At 42.8% G+C, this 20,380-nt stretch overlaps 1 protein-coding gene across 1 annotated transcript in view; it reads left to right on the forward strand.

Annotated features, from left to right (window-relative positions):
* The first annotated feature begins 6,601 nt into the window (after positions 1–6,601).
* LOC131258333 (alpha-mannosidase 2) overlaps positions 6,602–20,380 on the forward strand; it is a 39,100-nt gene continuing 25,321 nt past the window's right edge. Inside the window, exons 1-2 of the mRNA XM_058259583.1 lie at positions 6,602–7,363; positions 10,025–10,174. Coding sequence (XP_058115566.1) covers positions 6,788–7,363; positions 10,025–10,174 — 726 coding nt within the window. The 5' untranslated portion in view covers positions 6,602–6,787. The remainder of the gene's footprint in view (positions 7,364–10,024; positions 10,175–20,380) is intronic.

The raw sequence follows: 20,380 nt of genomic DNA on the forward strand, positions 1-20,380 counted from the left end.
CTGAGATAGATATGGGAGAGACCTCTTATATTGGAGTATCAATGTCGACAAAAGTTCAGATAACCGTTTGGGGCAATCTAAAAAATAGAAACGGGTGGTCACCACCTATTAATAAAATTGAGTGGAAGGTGAAAATTTCCAACAGAAGCAGAGTATTTTATAGGAGGCTTCCTTGTAAAGGAAGGATTTAAGAGAGACAGCATGATATGACTATCGTTATAAATTATTGTTCATATATAGACATTCTATTATTTTAATCAAATTAATTTATTTTAACCTTATATGTAGTATGTATGCACATATAATCCTTTTTTCACTTCATTTTTTAAATCTAAATTGCATTAAACGTGAGCTTTTTATTCTCTAAAATTTTGACTAAAGTTTTGAACATATTAAACTCGAACTTCTCATTCTTTAAATTTTTTTTTATTGAAGTTCTTATCGTAATTTTTTTACAATTAAGACTGAATTAAACAAGAACATTTTTCCATACCATTTGTTTGTTATTTCCTAATTAGCTAAATGTGATAGCTTATTAGTAGGCTAGAGTGCATGTACATATAAAGTCTCGCTGGGTAGAGTTGGGTCAGGCTAATATGTCTTGAACACAAGTCTAGTCGAAAAAGTTGACTGGGCCATACATGCTAGGCCCAAGCCCAACCGGTCACCCCATTACTGGTATATCATAACATGACACTCTAGTCTTGGACCACAGAGCACGCCCATTGTGTTCCATGCCCAATGTATTAAATATGAATATTTTCCATGAAAATTGTGTGGTGGGATAGTCTACCACGATGCATGCAGAAGTTTGGTGGATCTATAGAATTATGACCAAGTCCTAGAGGGGGGTGGGTGACTAGGACCAATTTAAAATTTGCCAATTAAAAGCACAATAACATACTTGAACTAATTTAAACTAAGAAGGCAATTTAACACTAAGGCTTCTAAGCCAAAGTGGGTCCAATCACATAGACTATATAAGATATGCCAATGAAGCAACTAAATTAAAATAGATAGTGAGCTTGCTTGTACTTTACAAGTTAAGTGCCTAGCAAACAATCCAATCCAAGCATTCATATAATTTGCTAATTAAAAACATAAGTATGAATAGAAAGTATGCAATTCACAATCATAAACACAAACATATAGTGGTTCAATTTCCCTGCTCCACTCCTGGTGGACACACTCTTTTCGAGTGTATCGATATTCACCACCAGAGGTTTTAAATCAGGTTCACCTCTAATCTTAACAATCCTACACAGGACCTAACATATGTACTCTCCCCATGTCGGAGGCACACGTTGCTACCACAAGAGACTTAAGTCAGTTTTCTATCATCTAACCAACAACCACTAGTGGTCCTAATCCAATGACCTACTACACTCTCACCGGAGGCTCTTACAGAGACTAACACGTACACACCCGTGCCCTGTGTAAGACCCGTATCCTAGACCGTACCATTCCGTATGCTTCCGCAGTCCTCCCGGTTGAATTCCGACAACCCTCGACCTGTATCCAACGTTTGCACGCAATCCTAAAACGAGTCCTGCATGTTAGAGTTGACTCGATTTGAAACTTGTACTCCTGCGACCGCACCGTCGCCGCGGTTCTAACGTCGCGACTCGTGCACCGAACCGATACCCGGGCCAGGAGATATGGGCCTGCGTTCATTCTGAAGAAATGTCGCGCGTTGCAAATTTCAAGGGAATCTCTACGACATGTCTCATCAATCAATCAATCAAGTTAAGTATACTCCATATCTCAAGTACAAGCAACCCATCCCTTCTAATTCCCAAAGTCAACTCTCTCTCTCTCTCCACCCATCCCTTTCTTATAACCCCATCACTCCACCCATCACCCATCACACATCATCCCATCCCTTTTCACCCATCACTTCCCTCTCTCTCTCTCTCATTCCCTCTCTTCACTCCCAAGCAACAAAACATCCCACGTCCAAGCCTCCCCAAACTCTCCCAAAAACAACAAGTGTGGCCCACCCTCTCATCTCTCATCCCCACCATCAAAACTCCATCATCCACCGTCAAAAGTTGAGCATAGGAGCTAAGGAAGCTAAGGGACCAAGAAGGAGGCCAATAGGTGGGTGATCTACCGTCAATTTGCATTTGAGGGCCCACTTATAGGTGGGAACCATTATGATGTATGTGTTGTAACCATGAGGGGCCCATAGTGGCGGGGTCCCTCCATCATCATCTCTTATCTCTCTCTCTCTCTATCTCTCTTTCCTTCTCATATTTTGTGGCCCACTTGATGAGTGTACATGATATCTGGACCGTCCATCCAACGGACCACATGGCTGACCAGCCCACCTTGCTTCTTTTTTGAGGGTCTGGATGATGGAAATACAAATCTTAGGTGGACCCCACAATGGCCAGATGGTCCAGCCCAGAACCCGGTGGATGTCCACTGTCCAAACCGTCCAGCAGGGTCTGGACGTTGTGCATGAAAAACAAAATATCGGCTTGGTTTAAAATTTCTGGTGGGCCGCTTATGCGGGCCCCAACTTGATGTATGGATCTAATCCACACCGTCCGTCCTATCTCTCAGCTCATTTTAGGCGTTGAGCCGAGAAATGAAGCTAATCCGATTATTTAGTGGGCCATATCTTTGAAAATAGTGATTTTACTGTTAAAAATCCATTAGGGACCCCTTTGATGTTTTCTATATATCAAAACATGCTAAATATTAGGCTCATTTAGTCTGTCATGAGCCGTAAAATCCAATAGATGAAGTGGATTCTCCTGATGCGGGCCCCACCTAGGAAAATCCTCCGAAAAATAAAAAAAAAAAGAATCATGTGCAGTAGGTGCTGCTGCTGCGCGTGGACAAAAAGGGCAGGGAGCCGTAGGCCCCACCGTGATGTGTGTGTAACATCAGGACCGTGCATTTGATGGGGCCCCTTTTTATAGCAGGGCACCCCAAAACCAGCCGTATACCAGAGCTCAGATGGTCCACGTCACAGGAAACAATGGTGGATCCAACGTTTGCCATTGGTTCCAGATGTTCTGGATAAATATAAAAATTTATTTATTTATTTTTCTTTTATTACATGGGTCTGTGTAACCATACCAACAAATGGATGGAAAATAGAGGTTATGGCGGGCCCCACGTGGGACCCACCTGTGAAGTGATTAGATTGGCCGGTGTACTGTCAGGTTCTGTGGAGCCCACCTTGGTGACGTGTGCACCCGAATTGTGGGGTCCTCTTTGATGTATGTGTTGCATCCAAACTATCCATCCATCTGACTAGTTTCATGCGCCCCACCTTGATGTAATTGTTCTAGCCGTGCATACCATCCATCTGACGTGTTCATGGCCCCACTTTGATGGATGTGATCCATCCAAACCGTCCACCTATTTGAGGATACCTCGTCTCACGGCTTGAGACTAAAAATAAGGCAGATCTAATATCAAGTGGACCACCCTACAGAAAACAGTGGTGTTGAACTCCCACCCTTGAAACCCCTTTGGGTTACAGAAGTTTTGATTCAATATAATATTTGTTTTCCTTCCCTATTCAGGTCCTTGTGACCTTATGAACAGTATGGCTGGAAAATAAATACTATGGTGGGCCCACTAGAAATTTAACCATGGAAATCATTACCACCACTGTCATTTATGGTATGGTTCAGATGATCTCTTGATATGACTCATGTTTTTGCATAATACTCTATATTGATCTCTAAAATTAGATGAATTGTGTTAGGCCCATTTGAATTGACTCATTCGACTCGGCCCATTCGACTTGGCCCATTTGATTCGGCCCATTTGATAGGGCCGATGTGATATATGAGGCCCTTGTATGAAGACCAACTTATTGTATTTGTGGCCCGTTGTTGAGGCCCACCTTGATGTATATATGAGGCCCATGTGATGCGGCCCATTTGACGTATTTGAGGCACAATGGGATGTGTATAAGGTCCATGGCAAGTATGATCCCACCATAGTTTATGTAAAGATATTTGTAGTGGTTCGTGCCTTAGGATCAATGATGGTTTGATGCCCACATTGTAAGGATGATATTGGTTAAATGTCTGCATTGTTACTCTCCCTAGGGCCCATTGATAGGCCCATACTTGTAGAGTATAGGCCGTCTAGGCCCATCTTCGTTATGAATAGAGTCCATCACCATATAACATGTTTAGTATAGATCTATGATTCATGCTCATACGCATCATATGTATGCTTGATATGAGGAGTGAGTGATCATAACATATACATTCGGATAGATTGTTTATGGGCTCCTTGATAGGCAGAGTTGCCCTACATGAGCGCGCGGTACGCGCAGGATTGTTGCATGTCTGGTAGGGTGATTCATACACTTGCATTTGTGTGATTGTGATTATTGTATGCCCTAGCGACATCAGGGCCATAGCCTCCACAGACACATCGTGGGTGGCTAGATTGGATACAGGAAATACTGTTTCTAGCATCAAAGTGTCATAGATGTTCCTGGGTGAAAATTCCTAAACTCGATGGTACCAGAGGATGACTCCAACGTCGAGACCGAGTGGATATATGAGCACACGAGAGCCGTATACTAATAGGCCGCGTCTCATACTGTGTCGTGGTCAGTTGGAAAGGGGTGTGACCTTACCCGCTTGAGTGAGGGGACAATTTCTAGGTTGAGTTTGACTAGCTTAAGGAATAAGTCCGCTATCGACGAGTCGGGCCCGATATTGGCAGGTAGATAGTGAGGTCTCTTTTACTCTCCCAGTTGTGCGTTCGGATAGGGGCGGCAAGCTGGCGTAGAGTGTACTAGACCCCAATGATTATCCAAAATGAGAACTGTACTGATATTTGATATGTGGATTTGGATGAGGATTGACATGCTTGAGTTGCATCTCGCATCGTATGGTCTTGATATGGCCGATAGCATTCATATCTTATACCGCATAGCCTTGGTACGACTGATTGCATTCATGTACCCATCAGCATGATTCTACATTACTCTGGCATTGCATTCTGAGCACGTTCATACTATACACACACTAACACTACCCTCTAAGTTTTCTATAAGCTTATGCACGATTGATGCGTACAGGTGATGCTAGGATGCAACTGTAGCTTCACCACAGTGGGAGTGTGCAGTCGAGCTTCAGGAGTTTCCGTTATCATTATCTTGTATTTCCCTTCATGCACATTGTACTTAAAAGTTTTTTTTTATCATAGTGGATTTTGTAATGGTGTTTTTGTGATTATTATTCGTGGGTTATGCTCATTATGAATCAAATCATGTTTGAAATCCTCCTTGTAGGATCCCAAGATCGGAACCTGGTGTATGGGTGCCGGGAGCCGAGAATGGGGTACTATGGAGGCTATCAGCACTGAATTCAGCGATCGAAAATTTTGTGAGCCCGGTTTCCAAGCTCGGGGCGTGACGGACCATATACACACTCATGTTGGTGAATCGGCCCTACATAAGAGCCTAAGTCATATACAATAACCTATCAAGTTTGGGTCACAAACTCTTACACTCAATTCTGCACAATGAAAGAGTGTATATTGACTCTTCCAAATGACAACTTACTTGTCGGTTTGAACCCCTTTTATAGCGTCTTACTTGTGTTTCTGGATCGATGCTATCCCATGCTTCAATTAGCTCCCCTTCTACACCCCCGATTGATGACGCCAATGCTTTAACTCTCAGGATCATTCGCCTTGCATGTAATGTGCCAATGAGGTGACTAAGGCAAGTGAGGTGGTGAAATCTTATACAACTAATGGATAATTGATTTCTTGGGGGATTCACCTATAAGGGTCTTGTAAAGGATTTAGACAAAAATATACTAAGAGACTTGATATCTAATCTCTAGAGAAGGTGGAGATTGAGTTCATCTTCAAAATAGAAGTTGGAATTCTCATTAGAGTGGTAAAGCTTAAAAAGATTAATCAAATCTCATAGGTTTAGAGTCATAAGATGAGTGATATGAGTGAATAGTCATATAAGCTCTAATTGCACTAAAAACTTATCATGATGTTCAAGAATCAAATGCCCCTTTATAAAAAATCATGTTCCAACATCTATGAAACAGCAAAGCTAATGGCTCTATCGATCGGATCGAAGGGTCATTCGATGTGATTGAATGTCCCTCGATATGATCGAGATGGTCATTGATGGAATCAAATAATACGAATTTTCAGTTGAAATGTTACTAGATAGTTTTTATGCATCCTTCAAGTTTTATCGACAGTCTGTCAATAGGATCGAGATCCACTCGAAAACTGATGTTTGGTTCATATATGATTACAACAGCTCTGCATATCTTTTAGCCTTACTTATCATGTTTCAATTAGGATTTTAAATCTAAGGGATTATTAAACAAAGTTTACCTATTATGGTTAGGATAATCTAAAGTATATAGTTGTTTTGGGTTTAATGTTAGGATCATCAAAGTACTTTATTCAATTGTTCTTCATTCTTTTTTGCTTTAAGTCTTTATGTTTTTTTTTTCGTTTTCAACTTTCAAGGGCTTAATTGATTCATTGACATATGCGCATGCATACGATTGACAAATAAGTTGCACCCATAAGTACGCTAGTAATATTTCCATTTATCGGTTAGGTTACAAAAACCTAACCTTGTATGATCAAGTCCGCCGAGTCAACTCGTACCGTGCCCACTCTTCACGTTCACTTGATCGTTCCTCTCTTCCGTAGTTAGCGGAAAATGAACAGGCTCTGTAGGAAGGAAGACAGGGTGGAGATGCGCAGGTGAGGTGACGAGGTAAGGCGCGTTGTTCTCTCTCATTTCCGACCGTTCATCATGCCCTTCTTCTCGTCTGCGGGGAGTCGTCGGGGCAGCGGCCTTGGCCAGTCCATCCTGCCATCATCATCATCACCGTCCGCTAAATCGTCCAGGCATCGGAAGCCCCCTCGCAGGAGAAACCCTCTCAAGGACCTCATCTTCTCCAACAATCTCATATTCTCTATCACCATCTCCCTCTCCTTCTTCTTCTTTCTTGCTGTCATCCTCCGATACGGCATACCCAATCCACTCCATCGCAATCCTCGTCCCCTCTCCTCTTCCTCTTCCTCCAGGCTCAGAAAGACCTCCACCATCAGAAAACCCATATCCTCCGACAGGAATCGCAACGAAGCCGTCGTCGACCTGACAACCAAAGATCTCTATGACAAGATCGAGTTCCTCGACAAAGATGGTGGGCCATGGAAGCAAGGGTGGATGGTGAATTACATGGGAAATGAGTGGGACTCTGAGAAATTGAAGGTTTTCGTCGTCCCACATTCTCACAATGATCCGGGATGGAAGCTGACTGTCGATGAGTACTATGATCGCCAATCCAGGCATATCTTGGACACTATCGTAGAGTCCCTTTCCAAGGTATGTGTTCCGTCTCATCTGCGTCATTTGGATGCGTGGAAGAGCATTTGCAATGGGGATTCCGTATCCATGGATCTGTAAATCCTGGATAAGGGGTTCAATGGCTATATGTTGTTTTGGACCTGACATTTTTAGAGTTCCATCATTCCATGGGTGTTGGGATTTTGTTTTTGGATGACAACTCATGGAAGTCATGTTCATGATTTCGAAATTCGAAACTGCACCAGGGGATCATTTATTGGGGAGTTGAACTATGGCACATGTGCCAACTTGTCACTCTTACGCGAGATCTGGGCCATCTGTAAGTGGGTCCTAAAATGTGAACATGCTCTCTCCCCGAATCTGGGTCAGTACTGTTGTTTTGCATCTGCTGGAGCATGGTTACATTTTGGATGATGAGTAGAGGCAATATTTGTGGGTTTTCCTTCTTTCATGGATAATGGCATTCCAGCTGTTGGGATGGAAACATAAATATTTGTGTAAACCCTTGTCCACTGGAAGCCACTTTTCCTCCATGCTTAAAGCATCCAAAACATGGAAGCTGTTACTATCCATGGACACTTGTCTTAAGGTTTCAGCACATCCTGATGATTCTGTCATTTCTCTTTCTGTTTGCAGCTGTGTACTGTTTCAGTTCCCAAATGGAAAATGGGTGTATGGAAATCAATCAGGGTGATTGTTGGCATCACTACCTGATCTCTTCATGTGTCATCGAACTGTGATTTAGGTTGATCGACCTAAATTGCTTGCGGCAGTGTATTATTTCAGTTTCCAAATGGAAGATGGGCATATGGAAATCGATCAGAGTGATTGTAGGAATTGCTACCTTAACTGCTTGATGCATCCTTGAACGGCCTAAATTGCAGTTCGATTCGCCAGTATATGTCGAGCCAGTTTGTTTGATCCTTTGGCAGACTACATTCCAGTACTAAAAAATTTCTGGATGCACTTGAAACATGTGTAAAATGTTTGATCCCATGTCAGTATATGGTTAGCACATATACGCTCAAAATTTGTACGTGGGTTGCAGTTGCAACAGATGCATTGAAAATCATATAGCTCTAGTCGAGTTTTTGATCCTTTTGCAGGGCATATTGCTATGCTCCACACTGTGATGGAAAAGCTTGTATGAACTGATCAGCCTTTTAGCTGATTGTATGATAGCTTACAATGACTTTCATGGCTACCATGTCTCTTTTGTAGGACATGCAATTCATGTAATCGGTGGGCCCCACTGTCAAATATCACTTGGCGCAAAAAATCTAGCTGATCCCTCATCGGCTAGGCCATACCATTAAAATAAAATGACGTTGAGAGTCTGATTTGCCGAACAGGTGTGGCACAATTAATGAGCAGATTGGCGGATTTTTGAGATCGGTGATCTTGATTGTGCCTGTGGGAGGCTTGGATGTTCTACATAATTGACACTTTGGTGGACAGATAAGGCTGTGTGCTATGCACCTGGTTGTAGGCGATCATTTCTCAAAGATATAGTGTATACTTAGGCCGATCAGGATTGTATGTTTGACATGCATTGACTGTCTTAAAAATGACATGCCTGGACTTGACTCATCCCTTGGCGAGCATCATCTAGTACTGTCTGAAGGATCTAAGCCTGTCAACCAAAAGTCAAGAAGATTGCATCTCCTGAATTGAAAATCAAAGAGGAAGTTGATAAATTGATCAAGGCAGGAATCATGGAAGCAGTCAACTACTAATTTTGGATTGCTAATATAGTACCTGTCGTAACTCAAGCTAAGCTGTCTCGATTGTTGGAATTACTGTAAATTGCCATTGTCGACCGTTCAAAAATCAGATTGTTCTTAAACTCTGATTAATGGGCATTTGGTCATTGAACTCGACCTTTAGACTATACAGTTGGATTGAAATATGTCCGACTGGATGATCCCAACAATTGATTGGTGCATGTCTTCCATTGAATGGGGACTGCCGACTATAATTGTTTCAGCCCTAAAGCGAGCCTAATCATAGTCAACTAGTTACCTTAATTTTTGAACCATGGCCCAAGAGAGACTGTTCAGGTCAGTCAAAAGTTTCTGCATGTGAGCCCCATTCAGTAATTAATGTTGGAAGATCCTGTAGACTGTAGTGTATCACATGGAAAGCAAACTCTAGTTTTTCTTACTTTCTGTAGATTTTAGTTGGAGGTCTGGCTAGTTGCCTATTGTTGTAATCTAATCTGGTTATTTAATCCAATCCGGTTATTCTTTTCGATGCCAGTTTGATGCTTTATAGCTTTCATCCTCGTCGTTGTCATCACCATAGCCCTGTCCCAGCTATTTGGGTTCGGCTTTCACGAGTGCTTGGCATAAGTTTGGCAATTGGCTGCTCACCTGAACATCATCTCTCCTGCGCCTGAGCTTGGGACTGGCTAGCGTGTTGCTACCAGGTGGACTTCAAAGATTTATAGCTATCTGTCAAAGAAAAATAAAATAATGGCATCTGTTTCATGCACCACATTTGGTTTCAATTGTTGATTTCTTGTGATAATGTAATTGATGTGAGGTCTTACTATGTTAGTTATTTATCCATCTTGTTTAACATATGCAACTGTTGATCAAGAATCAGATTGGATCATGTTCAGTTATTCTACAAGGCTTTTGATTGGGAGCTGAGAATTGTTTGAACTTGTGTTTGTAGGATAGCCGCCGAAAGTTTATATGGGAAGAGATGTCGTATCTGGAGAAATGGTGGAGGGACTCCTCAGTAACTAAACGGGAAGATTTCATTAAGTTAGTCCAGAGTGGGCAGTTGGAAATTGTTGGAGGTGGTTGGGTGATGAATGATGAGGTAACAACATGCCATTTTTCTAACTGTATTTTGAAGATGATAAATAAATTATAATTGATGGGCATCATCTTGTAATTGATTACTATGCATGGTCTCTGAGATTGTAAATATTCAATTTACCTTCACAAGTTTCAGTTGAACTATTGAAAGATGGCTTTTGTGAACAAAGTAGAAGCACGTATGATGTTTTAAAACAAACAAATAAAAAGAAAAAGAAGAAGAAGAAGAGAAAAAGTATGAATCAAAGTATTGGTGGTGTTTAGAGCATATCCCTTGAATTTGAATGTGGATGATATGTGTGTAGAAGATGATCTCCAAACGTCAACACTTGCTTGATTTTTTGTAGAGCCTCTAATGCCAAACCATCAATGAACTCTCTCAATCCTCTCTCTACCATGGGTCTAGAGAGCACGAACCAATCGACAGTTGGCGTTTTCCCCTATATACATGATATATACATGATCTTTCATGTATATAGGGGATTGCCTCGGTCACAAAGGCCAAAATACCCACAACTCTAAATGAACTTATCACACTCACACACAAAACCCTTAGGACTATTTGGTAATTTGACACTAAAATTAAATTCCTTTCCCATGCTAATCATCAAAGTTCAGTTTTCTACTAATGAGTATCCACTATTTCCATGTACTTATCACATTACTTTATTAAAAGACTCGCAAAAACGAGAAAAGAATATAGCCTGAGCAAGACAACTTAGATAGAAAGACTAGTAGCCGAGACTAAAAGATTTCAGGAAATAGATCTAAAAGATCTGGACTTAGGTGTCTTGATGCCTTCAATGAGGCATTGCTTGGAAAGTGGGTGTGCCGTTTTGGCCTGGAAAATTCTCGTCTATGGAGGAAGATCACAATGGCTAAGTATTGGTTCGCTCCTATGGGTTGATGGATTAAAGGTTCTTCTTTGTATTTTTGTGGAAAGGAATTTCTTGAGTGGCTCCCAAGTTTTTTATGGTCAGGATGGGTTATAGGGTTAGATTCTAGGAGGATGTGTGGATTGGCGATTCGTCACTTCAGTCTCCTTTCTGGGATTAGCTCGTCTTTGTCTCGTGTTTGGTATCTCTATTGCGAATTGCTTCTTGAATCATGTCTCGGGAGGTGCACTCCCCTTGTCGTCAGGATCTTTCTAATTTCTAAATTCGATGACTTGCTCTCTCTTTCATCTCATCCGCAGCGCTGTCGCTCTCCCTAGGAGTTAAAGATTCAGGCTGATGCTAGTAGTGGTAGCAACTACACTGCCTTAGTGTGGTTTTACAAGGCTCCTCTTAAAGTCTCCACCTTTGCTTTGTTGGTTTCGAGGAGCAAAATCCTTACCATTGATAACCTTCGGAAGCGATCAATGGTATTACTGAACATCTGTCTGCTCGGTATGAAAGCTAAGGTGTTGGTGGATCATCCGTTTATTCATTGTGCATTCTTAAGGATTATCTTCTCTAGTATTCTTCGATGTTCGGATGTGGCCTTGGTTATGCCAAGTTTTATCAAAGGGTTGTTCCATTCATGGCACGCCAAGGGAGGATGCCAGTTGGGCAAATCTAGGTGGAAGGTTGCCTTGCTATTCTTTGGTCCTTGTGGAGTGAAAGAAATAGATGTTGTTTCTGGAATTCCAGTGTCTACTGAAGGGGTCCTTAGTTGGGTCCATTTGTAAATTTAAGAGAATGGATGCCTTGATTATGTGTGTGGGCTTTTCGCCTATTTGTTGAGTCTCTTGTTTTGGTTTCTTTTTCTGTTGTTTTTCTCAGTGTTCGAAACATTGGTATCGCGTTACGTATTGTGCCCTTGGGATATGGATACCCATTGGTTATTGCATGGGATATATCGGTTGTATCGTGTAATGTATCGTTGTTGTTGGAAACATGGGGAAACATTGGGAAATTGGTTGAATTTTTCTATGAACCTTAAATGATTGTTAAAAAAGACATCAATACATACTTATAAATCAAAACATTACAAAAAACAAGTACACATAATAGGTTTTTTTTGTGTGGGGTCCTAATTTATGCATTGTCTAACTGAATTGATGCAAGTATATTCAAAGTCTATTCATATAATTTATAAATGTAAGAAGATGTGAGGAAACACCAACAATACATTCAAAAGCAAAAGAAGAATCACCAGATCAGGTTACATGTTTGATTTTATGTTTGTATACAAAGATTGCAACCGATTTGTGAGAAATTGGGAAATTTTGATTTTTTTTTTCAATTTTCCACAAGTCGGCTCATCTCCTACAAATCTCGAAATCGAAGCTCCAAATCTTTGATTTTCATGGGTTTGTAACAATTTGACACTGATATCATCCACATTCAAATGAAAAACATGAGGGGGGGTGCCCACCATTGGTGACAAATGGGGCCCCACCATGTTGTGTATATGCCATCCAATCCATACATATGATACATCTAGGGTGGATTTATCATATGTATTGATTGGATGACATGTACACAACACGGTGAGCCATGTATGCAATCAAGGGTGGGCATTCCGCCTCAATTGTTTCCCATTTTTTGGCTCACCCGGGTTTTGGATCGGCTTGATTTATGGGCTCATGTCCAAAAGAGGGAGGGTACATTTGATGTTCGGAGACTTGGAGTGGACGACATACATGCAACAGTGGGGCTCACATACTGCTTTCACCAGGCCTTTATATATATATATATATATACGTGTTATATGTCGTCGTCCTCATCATCATCTAAGCCTTATCTCAACTAATTGGCATCACCCCCCTTGTTCTCCGTTACATAAATATGATATATATGAGAGAGAGAGAGAGAGGTCACGTCAATTGTGCATCAAATCTCCATTAGATGTGCGCTTCAATTTTAGTCCATGGGGCGAAAAATCAGCCATAACAATAAGTAAGGTGGGTCATACCACAAGGACCGGTGGGGACGGGACACCCAACCAATAAAACCTCCCTTGCTATTTGTGGGTCCCACCATGTTGTGGGTATGCCATCTAATCCATTAATCAAACATGCGCCACTAGGATGAAGGGAGAAACAAAAAAATCTGGCCATTCACAAACCTAGTTGGGTAATGCAGGGGCATTTTCACACCGGGCTCAAGTGGGGTAGCTTGTGGGATGCGGGGGCACATTCAGAGTGGGTGGCCTGTGTGAGGCGGGTGGCTTGTGTGATGGAGCCCATGTGATTTGGGGCCCACAAGGGGGCGGAGCTCATGGATTTGGGGCCCATAAGGAGGGTTCGGCCGATGACCTAACCCATGGATGTGAGGCCTAGGCTATGAGATAAAGGGATTAATTCACCATGCTTTATCAGCTCGAGCTTTTAGAGCAAATGGTTAATTGTCCTGCATCAATGGGCCACACCATGTGAATTTAGAGGTCTTAGGCATGATTTTCCATGTTTCTCGGCATTGTAGCCCAAGTTTTGGATCAACCTGATTTTTTGTTTCAAGGTTGAGCATGAGGGGGAAAACATGTTGGATGGGGTGGATAAGGCGCACCATTGATAGTTTACTTTTGTGGGAGGAAATTTGGTTACCTAGAGAAGCAAAAAACAAATTATGGTGGCTAAGTCTAATGCTGAAGCATAATATAGGGCTATGGCACATAGTGTAGAATTATTGTGCTTGAAAATTCTCTTACGTGATTTGGAATCAAGGCGGATGCTCCAATGAAGTTGTTTTGTAATACCAAGGCAACTATTAGCATAGCAGTTAGCACAAAATCCGGTTCAGCATGATTGTACTAGTTAACTAGGGGGTGTAACGGGCTGTTAGCGACGGTTACAAGTTAATTTATTCCATAACGGCTATTACTACCCCATAACGTGTAACGGCCGCCACCGTTACCTTTACGCAATGGCCTTTACAACACACCATGGTAACATGTAAACGTTGCCACCATTACCTTTATGTAATGGCCTTTATGACCCTATAGTAACCTTTATGACACACCATGCTAGGACCACAATTTCTTCCAACACTTAAAGAACAATAGACAACCCTTGGGAGCCCACGCTTGTTCACTAAAGGATATTTATCAATCCAATCTGCCGAGACAAGGAATTTATCTAGGAGAGACAAAACAACCTCCTGCCCATTTGACCACATATATCTAGCCCCTCCTAAAGGCAGATCCACTAGTTGGTGTCTATTTACCCAATTAGAAAAAGCATCCATACTTTTGGTCACATTCCCCCTTGGATTTTTCAAACGAAAATCTGACAATATTAAAATCCCCGCCAACACACTAGGGGGGCCTCCCAACTCTGGTTGATAACATCGAGCTCCTTCTAGAATTGGTTGTGAAGGATTTTAAGACACGAGCCATAAACATAAGTCATCACCGACTGAAAATGTAACGAAATATCTCGTAGCAAAATAGAACCAGAAAAAGAATCGATCTTCCTCCATTTGTCAGAGTTGTAGGCAAGAAGGATCACCCCCGGCCACGCGCGCGAGAAATACAACATTAGCAGAGACCTAAACTTTATTGTTAATACCCCAAATGGAATTAGGCATACTTGAAGAGAGGTACTGAAGCTTGGATTCTTGCAATGCAATGATGTTAGCTTCAACTTTCTTGCACACTTTTCTAATCCGGGCCCTCTTTTCTCTGCACCCCAAGCCCTTAATGTTCCATGACACCACTATCATTGATCACCACCTTTGCCCGATCTCGCCTGTTTTCCGCCACTTCCCTTGGCCACAACATCATAGTTGATAGAACATTCTAAACTTAGCAACTCTCTCATGCCTTGAGGTGATTTCCTCGTCTTTAGACTTTGCCAATCTTCTTGTTGTTGTTGTTGTGCCGCCTTAGCTTTTACGAACTGAAGAAAGTTGTGCACATCATCATCCCTAGCTCCGAATGATAAGCCCGCCAACCCACCCACCCTCTCTAACACATCTTTGGCCCACTTATATTGTTCTCAGGTGATGGGGCCCTCGTCTTCGAATGACGAAAACACATCACCGTCTGCCAAATTGCCCATCAGACCATCCTGTCCTCCACCTGAGACTTCTTAGCACATAGAGGTGTTCAACGCGTCCTCGAGAAGATCATCTTTTGGGGTGACGACTTAGACCTGCAGTTCCCCTTCTGATACCTCTGACATCTTCTCATCTTCGACCACCATGATAGTTCCTTACTACAGTGTGATATTATGGAGTTTTTCAGCGAATTCTACAATAGAGGGGGTCTTTCTAAAGGGCTTGGGGCATCTTTCATTGCAATCCCAAAATTTCCGGGTGCATCTTCTTTCAAAGAATTCAGATCGATAAGCCTGATTGGGGGGCCGTATAAGATCCTGGCTAAAGTCTTGGCGTCTCGGCTGAAGAAGGTGATAAGGACCGTTATTTCTGGCAATCAGAGCGCTTTCATTCCGGGTAGACAAATCATAGATAGTGCCTTAATTGCGTTTGAATGCCTAGACTCTAGCCATAGATCCAAATCGAAGGCAATCCTATGCAAGCTTGATCTTGAGAAGGCATACAACCATGTCGATTGGACCTTCCTTTAGTATATGTTATCTCGAATGGGCTTCGGCGAGAAATGGAAATGGTGGATAGGGGAGTGCGTTGGGTCCGCCCATTTCTCCATGCTTTTAAACGGTTTCCCAAAAGGCTTCTTCAAAAGCTCGAGGGGCCTTTGTCAAGGCGATCCACTATTGCCTTTCCCCTTCCTTATAGTTGGGGAGGCCCTATCCAGAATGCTTAGCAAAGGCCAAGAAGAAGGCATTCTCAGCACTATCAGAGTAAAGGGCATGGGCACTCCGATATCTCATGTTCAGTTTGCGGATGATACGCTGATTTTTAGCGAAGCAGACAAGGAAACGGTGAGCAATCTGCGCATGACGATCCGATGTTTTGAGGCAGTTTCCGGTTTGAGAGTTAATATGGCTAAAACCAAGATGTATGGGGTGAACATGGAACAGGAAGACACCAGGCTCCATGCCAATTTCTTTAACTGTTCCGTAGGCAACTTTCCGACCTCTTTCGTTGGTCTCCCGTTGTGTATTGGTAAGCCCCTAAAATCTATGTAGGACAAGGTCATTAACAGATTCGAGAAATACCTCGCTAGATGGAAATGTAGATACTTATCTTTTGGGGGGGCGCATTACCCTTATTAAGTCGGCATTATCAAATCTTCCGTTATACTTCATGTCCCTATTCAGATGCCCTCCTTCGGTTCTGGCTATCCTTGAGAAACTGAGACGCGATTTTCTTTGGCATGGGAAAGAGGAGAAAAATAAATTCCACTTGGTAGAATGGAAGGAGGTGTGCAAGAACATTCAAGAAGGAGGCGTTAGGATTAAAGCACTCAAGACAATGAATCGGGCCCTTTTAGGAAAGTGGATGTGGAGATTAGGGAGGGAAAGTGGGAGTCTCTGGAACAAACTAGTCAAAAGCAAGTATGGTTGTTATAAGGGAGGATGGTGGACAAAAGATTCCTCTTCCTATAGGGCCTCAACTCTTTAAGGTCCTCAAAGGTATCGGTTTTGCTATCAGCAACGGAGAAAACACCCGATTCTGGGAAGATACATGGTTGGGAGTTGCTACTCTGAAATGCGACTTTCTGAACATTTACTGCATTGTTCCAAACCAAGATATTACCGTAGCCAAGTGTCTCTCTTTCATTGGGGGGAGTTTGGTTTGGAACCTGGAATGCAGAAGGAATTTACAGGATTGGGAGATTGCAGAGTATGTGGCCCTCCTAGATCGAATCTCCAAAAGCAAGCCGGATCAATTGGGTGAAGATAGGCTAGTTTGGAGGGCTGATAAATCAGGGGAATTCTCGGTAAAATAATTTTTCAAATGTCTACACAGCAACCCTCCCATTCAAGAAGAAATTATGACAAATTAGATTTGGAGCTACAACGTCCCTCTTAAGATGGTGTTTTTTGGGTGGCTGGTAGGAAAGAAAAAAGGTCCTTACGATAGACGACTTGAGGAAAAGGGGGATGATTCTCCCAAACGTGTCTTTGTTGCATGGCAGATGAAGAGACGGTTGATCACTTGTTTATTCATTGCTCCTACATAAACCAAATCTGGCCTCTAATCTTCAGTCCATTCGGCCTCAAACGGTCGTTTTCGAACTCAATAGGTCGTTTGTTAAAGGTGTGGCATGAGGTTAGCCTAGGCAAGCGAAAAACCCCAATATGGAGAATAGCCCTCTTAGCTGTTTGGTGGGCAGTTTGGGAAGAAAGAAATGGAAGATCCTTCAAAAACGACTCCAAATCGGTGGAGTCCTTAGTTCGGAGAGTTAAACAGTTTATCATAGAATGGGCCACGAATGTAGATCATCTCAAGGGCTGCAATCTTCTCTTCTTAGGAGCTTAGGTGGCTCGCCTTCTCAGGGGCCCCGCTCCTCTTGTATTCCTTTTTTCTCTTTTATATAAAATTTGGAGATCCTTATAAAAAATAAAAAAATCAAAAATAAAAAATAAAAAAAATAAAAAGAAAGAAAAAAAGATAGTTCCTTCCTACACCTCTGTTTCATAGGCTAGAATCGGCGCAATGTCTTTGATGTTAAGATCCACCTATCTCCCAGCCGCAGTCTCTCAATCACGGCAGGAATCCCCTCTCTTTAACAAAACCCCGAAGAGACTTGGTTTCAAAAGACCTAAGGGGTATCAAAAAAAGACCTTGAATTGACGCATGCGTCATCGAGGAAGATACATGTAGGTGGGCAAAGCTTCCACCCGTGTGAGACTTAAGCCTTCCATAAATGTTCATCTGTTGGCCCATCATCTCCTCCCAACCACGTGTCAGCATCAACTTCTCCCTCATAATCGCGTTCTAAATTTGAGCCAACTGGAGAGGATATAACGCTCTTTGCTTGACAGCTGTCTTGAGCCTCGCACCAACCCGACTTGAAAAATCGGAACCTCGACGTCAAGAGGGAGGTTCAAATTAGTGTCGGGACTTGAGCCTCCCACCAAATCCAGCCTTGGGGTGGAGTACCCATTACCAACAAGACTCGAGGAGTAAGACTTGCCATATGTCAGATCCCTATGAACTCTCCTTGCACCAAATCCAGCCTTAGGGTGAAGTACCCATTACCAACAAGACTCGAGGAGTAAGACTTGCCATGCGTCAGATCCCTACGAACTCTCTTCCCACCTACCTCCTTTGAACCAACCAATAGCAGTCGCATCTCCTCCTCCTAAACTGGTATTCCAACAGAGCCGCAAGGATGTAAACCATGGGAGCGCTTTCTAGCTGCCTCCTCCCAAGCTTTCCACAGACTGCCCTGTCTCAAGGGGGGAGAGTCTTGAGGAGAAATACCCTGGAGAAAATTATGGGGAGCTAGCCTTTCGGAAAACCCTCAACATTCCCAGAAAAGTCGGATTTCTTGCCATCCTTTCTCTTCTCTCTCCTACCACTTTACTCTTTTGTACCATTCCCCAGTCCCCTCTCTCTTCTTCCTCCAAACCTTCGACAAGAGGAGCAGAGCCCAACTCCTTGCCGATCTTGTGTATAGCTTTGTCCAAGTCCCCTCTCTTTGATGTTCCCATGAAGAATCCCTTGCAATGAAGTGTCTCTGGCCTCCTAGTGCTAATAGCTTCTTTCTTTTGATGCCACTTAGCTTCTCTACCTCTCAGCCCATCAGCAATTTGATTCTCTGTGTTTGGATGTCTTGCTCCGAGTTTCCTTCTAAGGAGAAGGAAAGTGATGCAAGACAATTAACCACTTGCTCTAAAAGCTCGAACTGATAGAGCATGGCGAATTAATCCCTTTATCTCATAGCCAAGGCCCCAAATCCATAGTTAGGTCCTCAGCCGAATCCTCCTCATGGGCTTTAAATTCATGAGTTTCATTCCCTCGTGGGCTCCAAATCTATGGGCTTCGCCTCATACGAGTCACCCGCCTCACACGGGCTCCAAATCCATGGGTTATGCGGGCCACTCACCCCCGAGTGTGCCCCTGCATCCCACAAGTCATTTCACTCGAGCTCGGTGTGAAAATGCCCCCGCATTAATCACCCCCGGTAAGGAGTCTCGAACACGAGACCTCCCACTTTGATACCAATTTGATGCAGGACAATTAACCACTTGCTTTAAAAGCTCGAACTGATAGAGCATGACGAATTAATCCCTTTATCTCATAGCCCAAGCCCCAAATCCATGGGTTAGGTTCTCGGCCTAACCCTCCTCTTAGGCCCCAAATCCATGGGTTCTGCCGGCCACCCACCCCGAGTGTGCCCCTCCATCCCACAGGCCACCCCACTCGAGCCCGGTGTGAAAATGCCTCGCATTAATCACCCCCGGTGAGGAGTCTCGAACACGAGACCTCCTACTTTGATACAATTTGATGCAAGACAATTAACCACTTGCTCTAAAAGCTTGAATTGATAGAGCATGGCGAATTAATCCCTTTATCTCATAGCCTAGGCCCCGAATCCATGGGTTAGGTCCCTCCTCGTGGGTCCCAAATCCATGGGCTTTGCCTCATACAAGTCACCTGCCTCACACGGGCCCCAAATCCATGGGTTATGTGGGCCACCCACCCTGAGTGTGCCCCTGCATCCCACAGGCCACCTCACTCGAGCCTGGTGTGAAAATGCCCCCCCCCCCCCCCCGCATTAGAAAGTTTCAGATTGAATATTTCAACCATTGATTATTCACTAAGTTATTAAGACAAAATTAGAATTCATTCTTAGCAAGCTGCACATGATAGATATATATGCGCAGCTTCAGGGGGAGTACTAAGATATGTGGTTAGAAGGGTCTTTTTCTAATGCAGGAATTAACAAGGGGATATTTGTATTTTCCTAGAAGTGTTCATATATATATATATATATATATGTACGATCGTAACGGCCACCATCGTTACCGTTATGATACAGGCCATAATGGCCATTACAGCCTTTTTATTTTTTGAAAAAACTATTACAGGACCGTTACGGCCTGTTTTTTCTGTAACAACCATTTTGAATGTGTAACGGTTACGACCGTTATCGTTACGTAACCAATTTTGAATACGTTGTTAAACATACATATATGTATTTATGCATGTAGGTTTGTGTGTTTGTGTGTGTAGGTGCAAGTATGTTTGTGTGTGCGGGTACCTATGTGCATGCATTTGCATGTGCAGGTGCATCCGTGCACAGGTGCATGTGTGTTTGTGTGTGTGTGCACGCGCATGCAATTTTTGAAATATCGGTATCGCGCAATGTATCGCACCCTTGGGATGCAGATACGTATCAATTATCG

Source organism: Magnolia sinica, chromosome 10, assembly GCF_029962835.1.
Source record: "Magnolia sinica isolate HGM2019 chromosome 10, MsV1, whole genome shotgun sequence".
NCBI classification, from domain to species: Eukaryota; Viridiplantae; Streptophyta; class Magnoliopsida; order Magnoliales; family Magnoliaceae; genus Magnolia; species Magnolia sinica.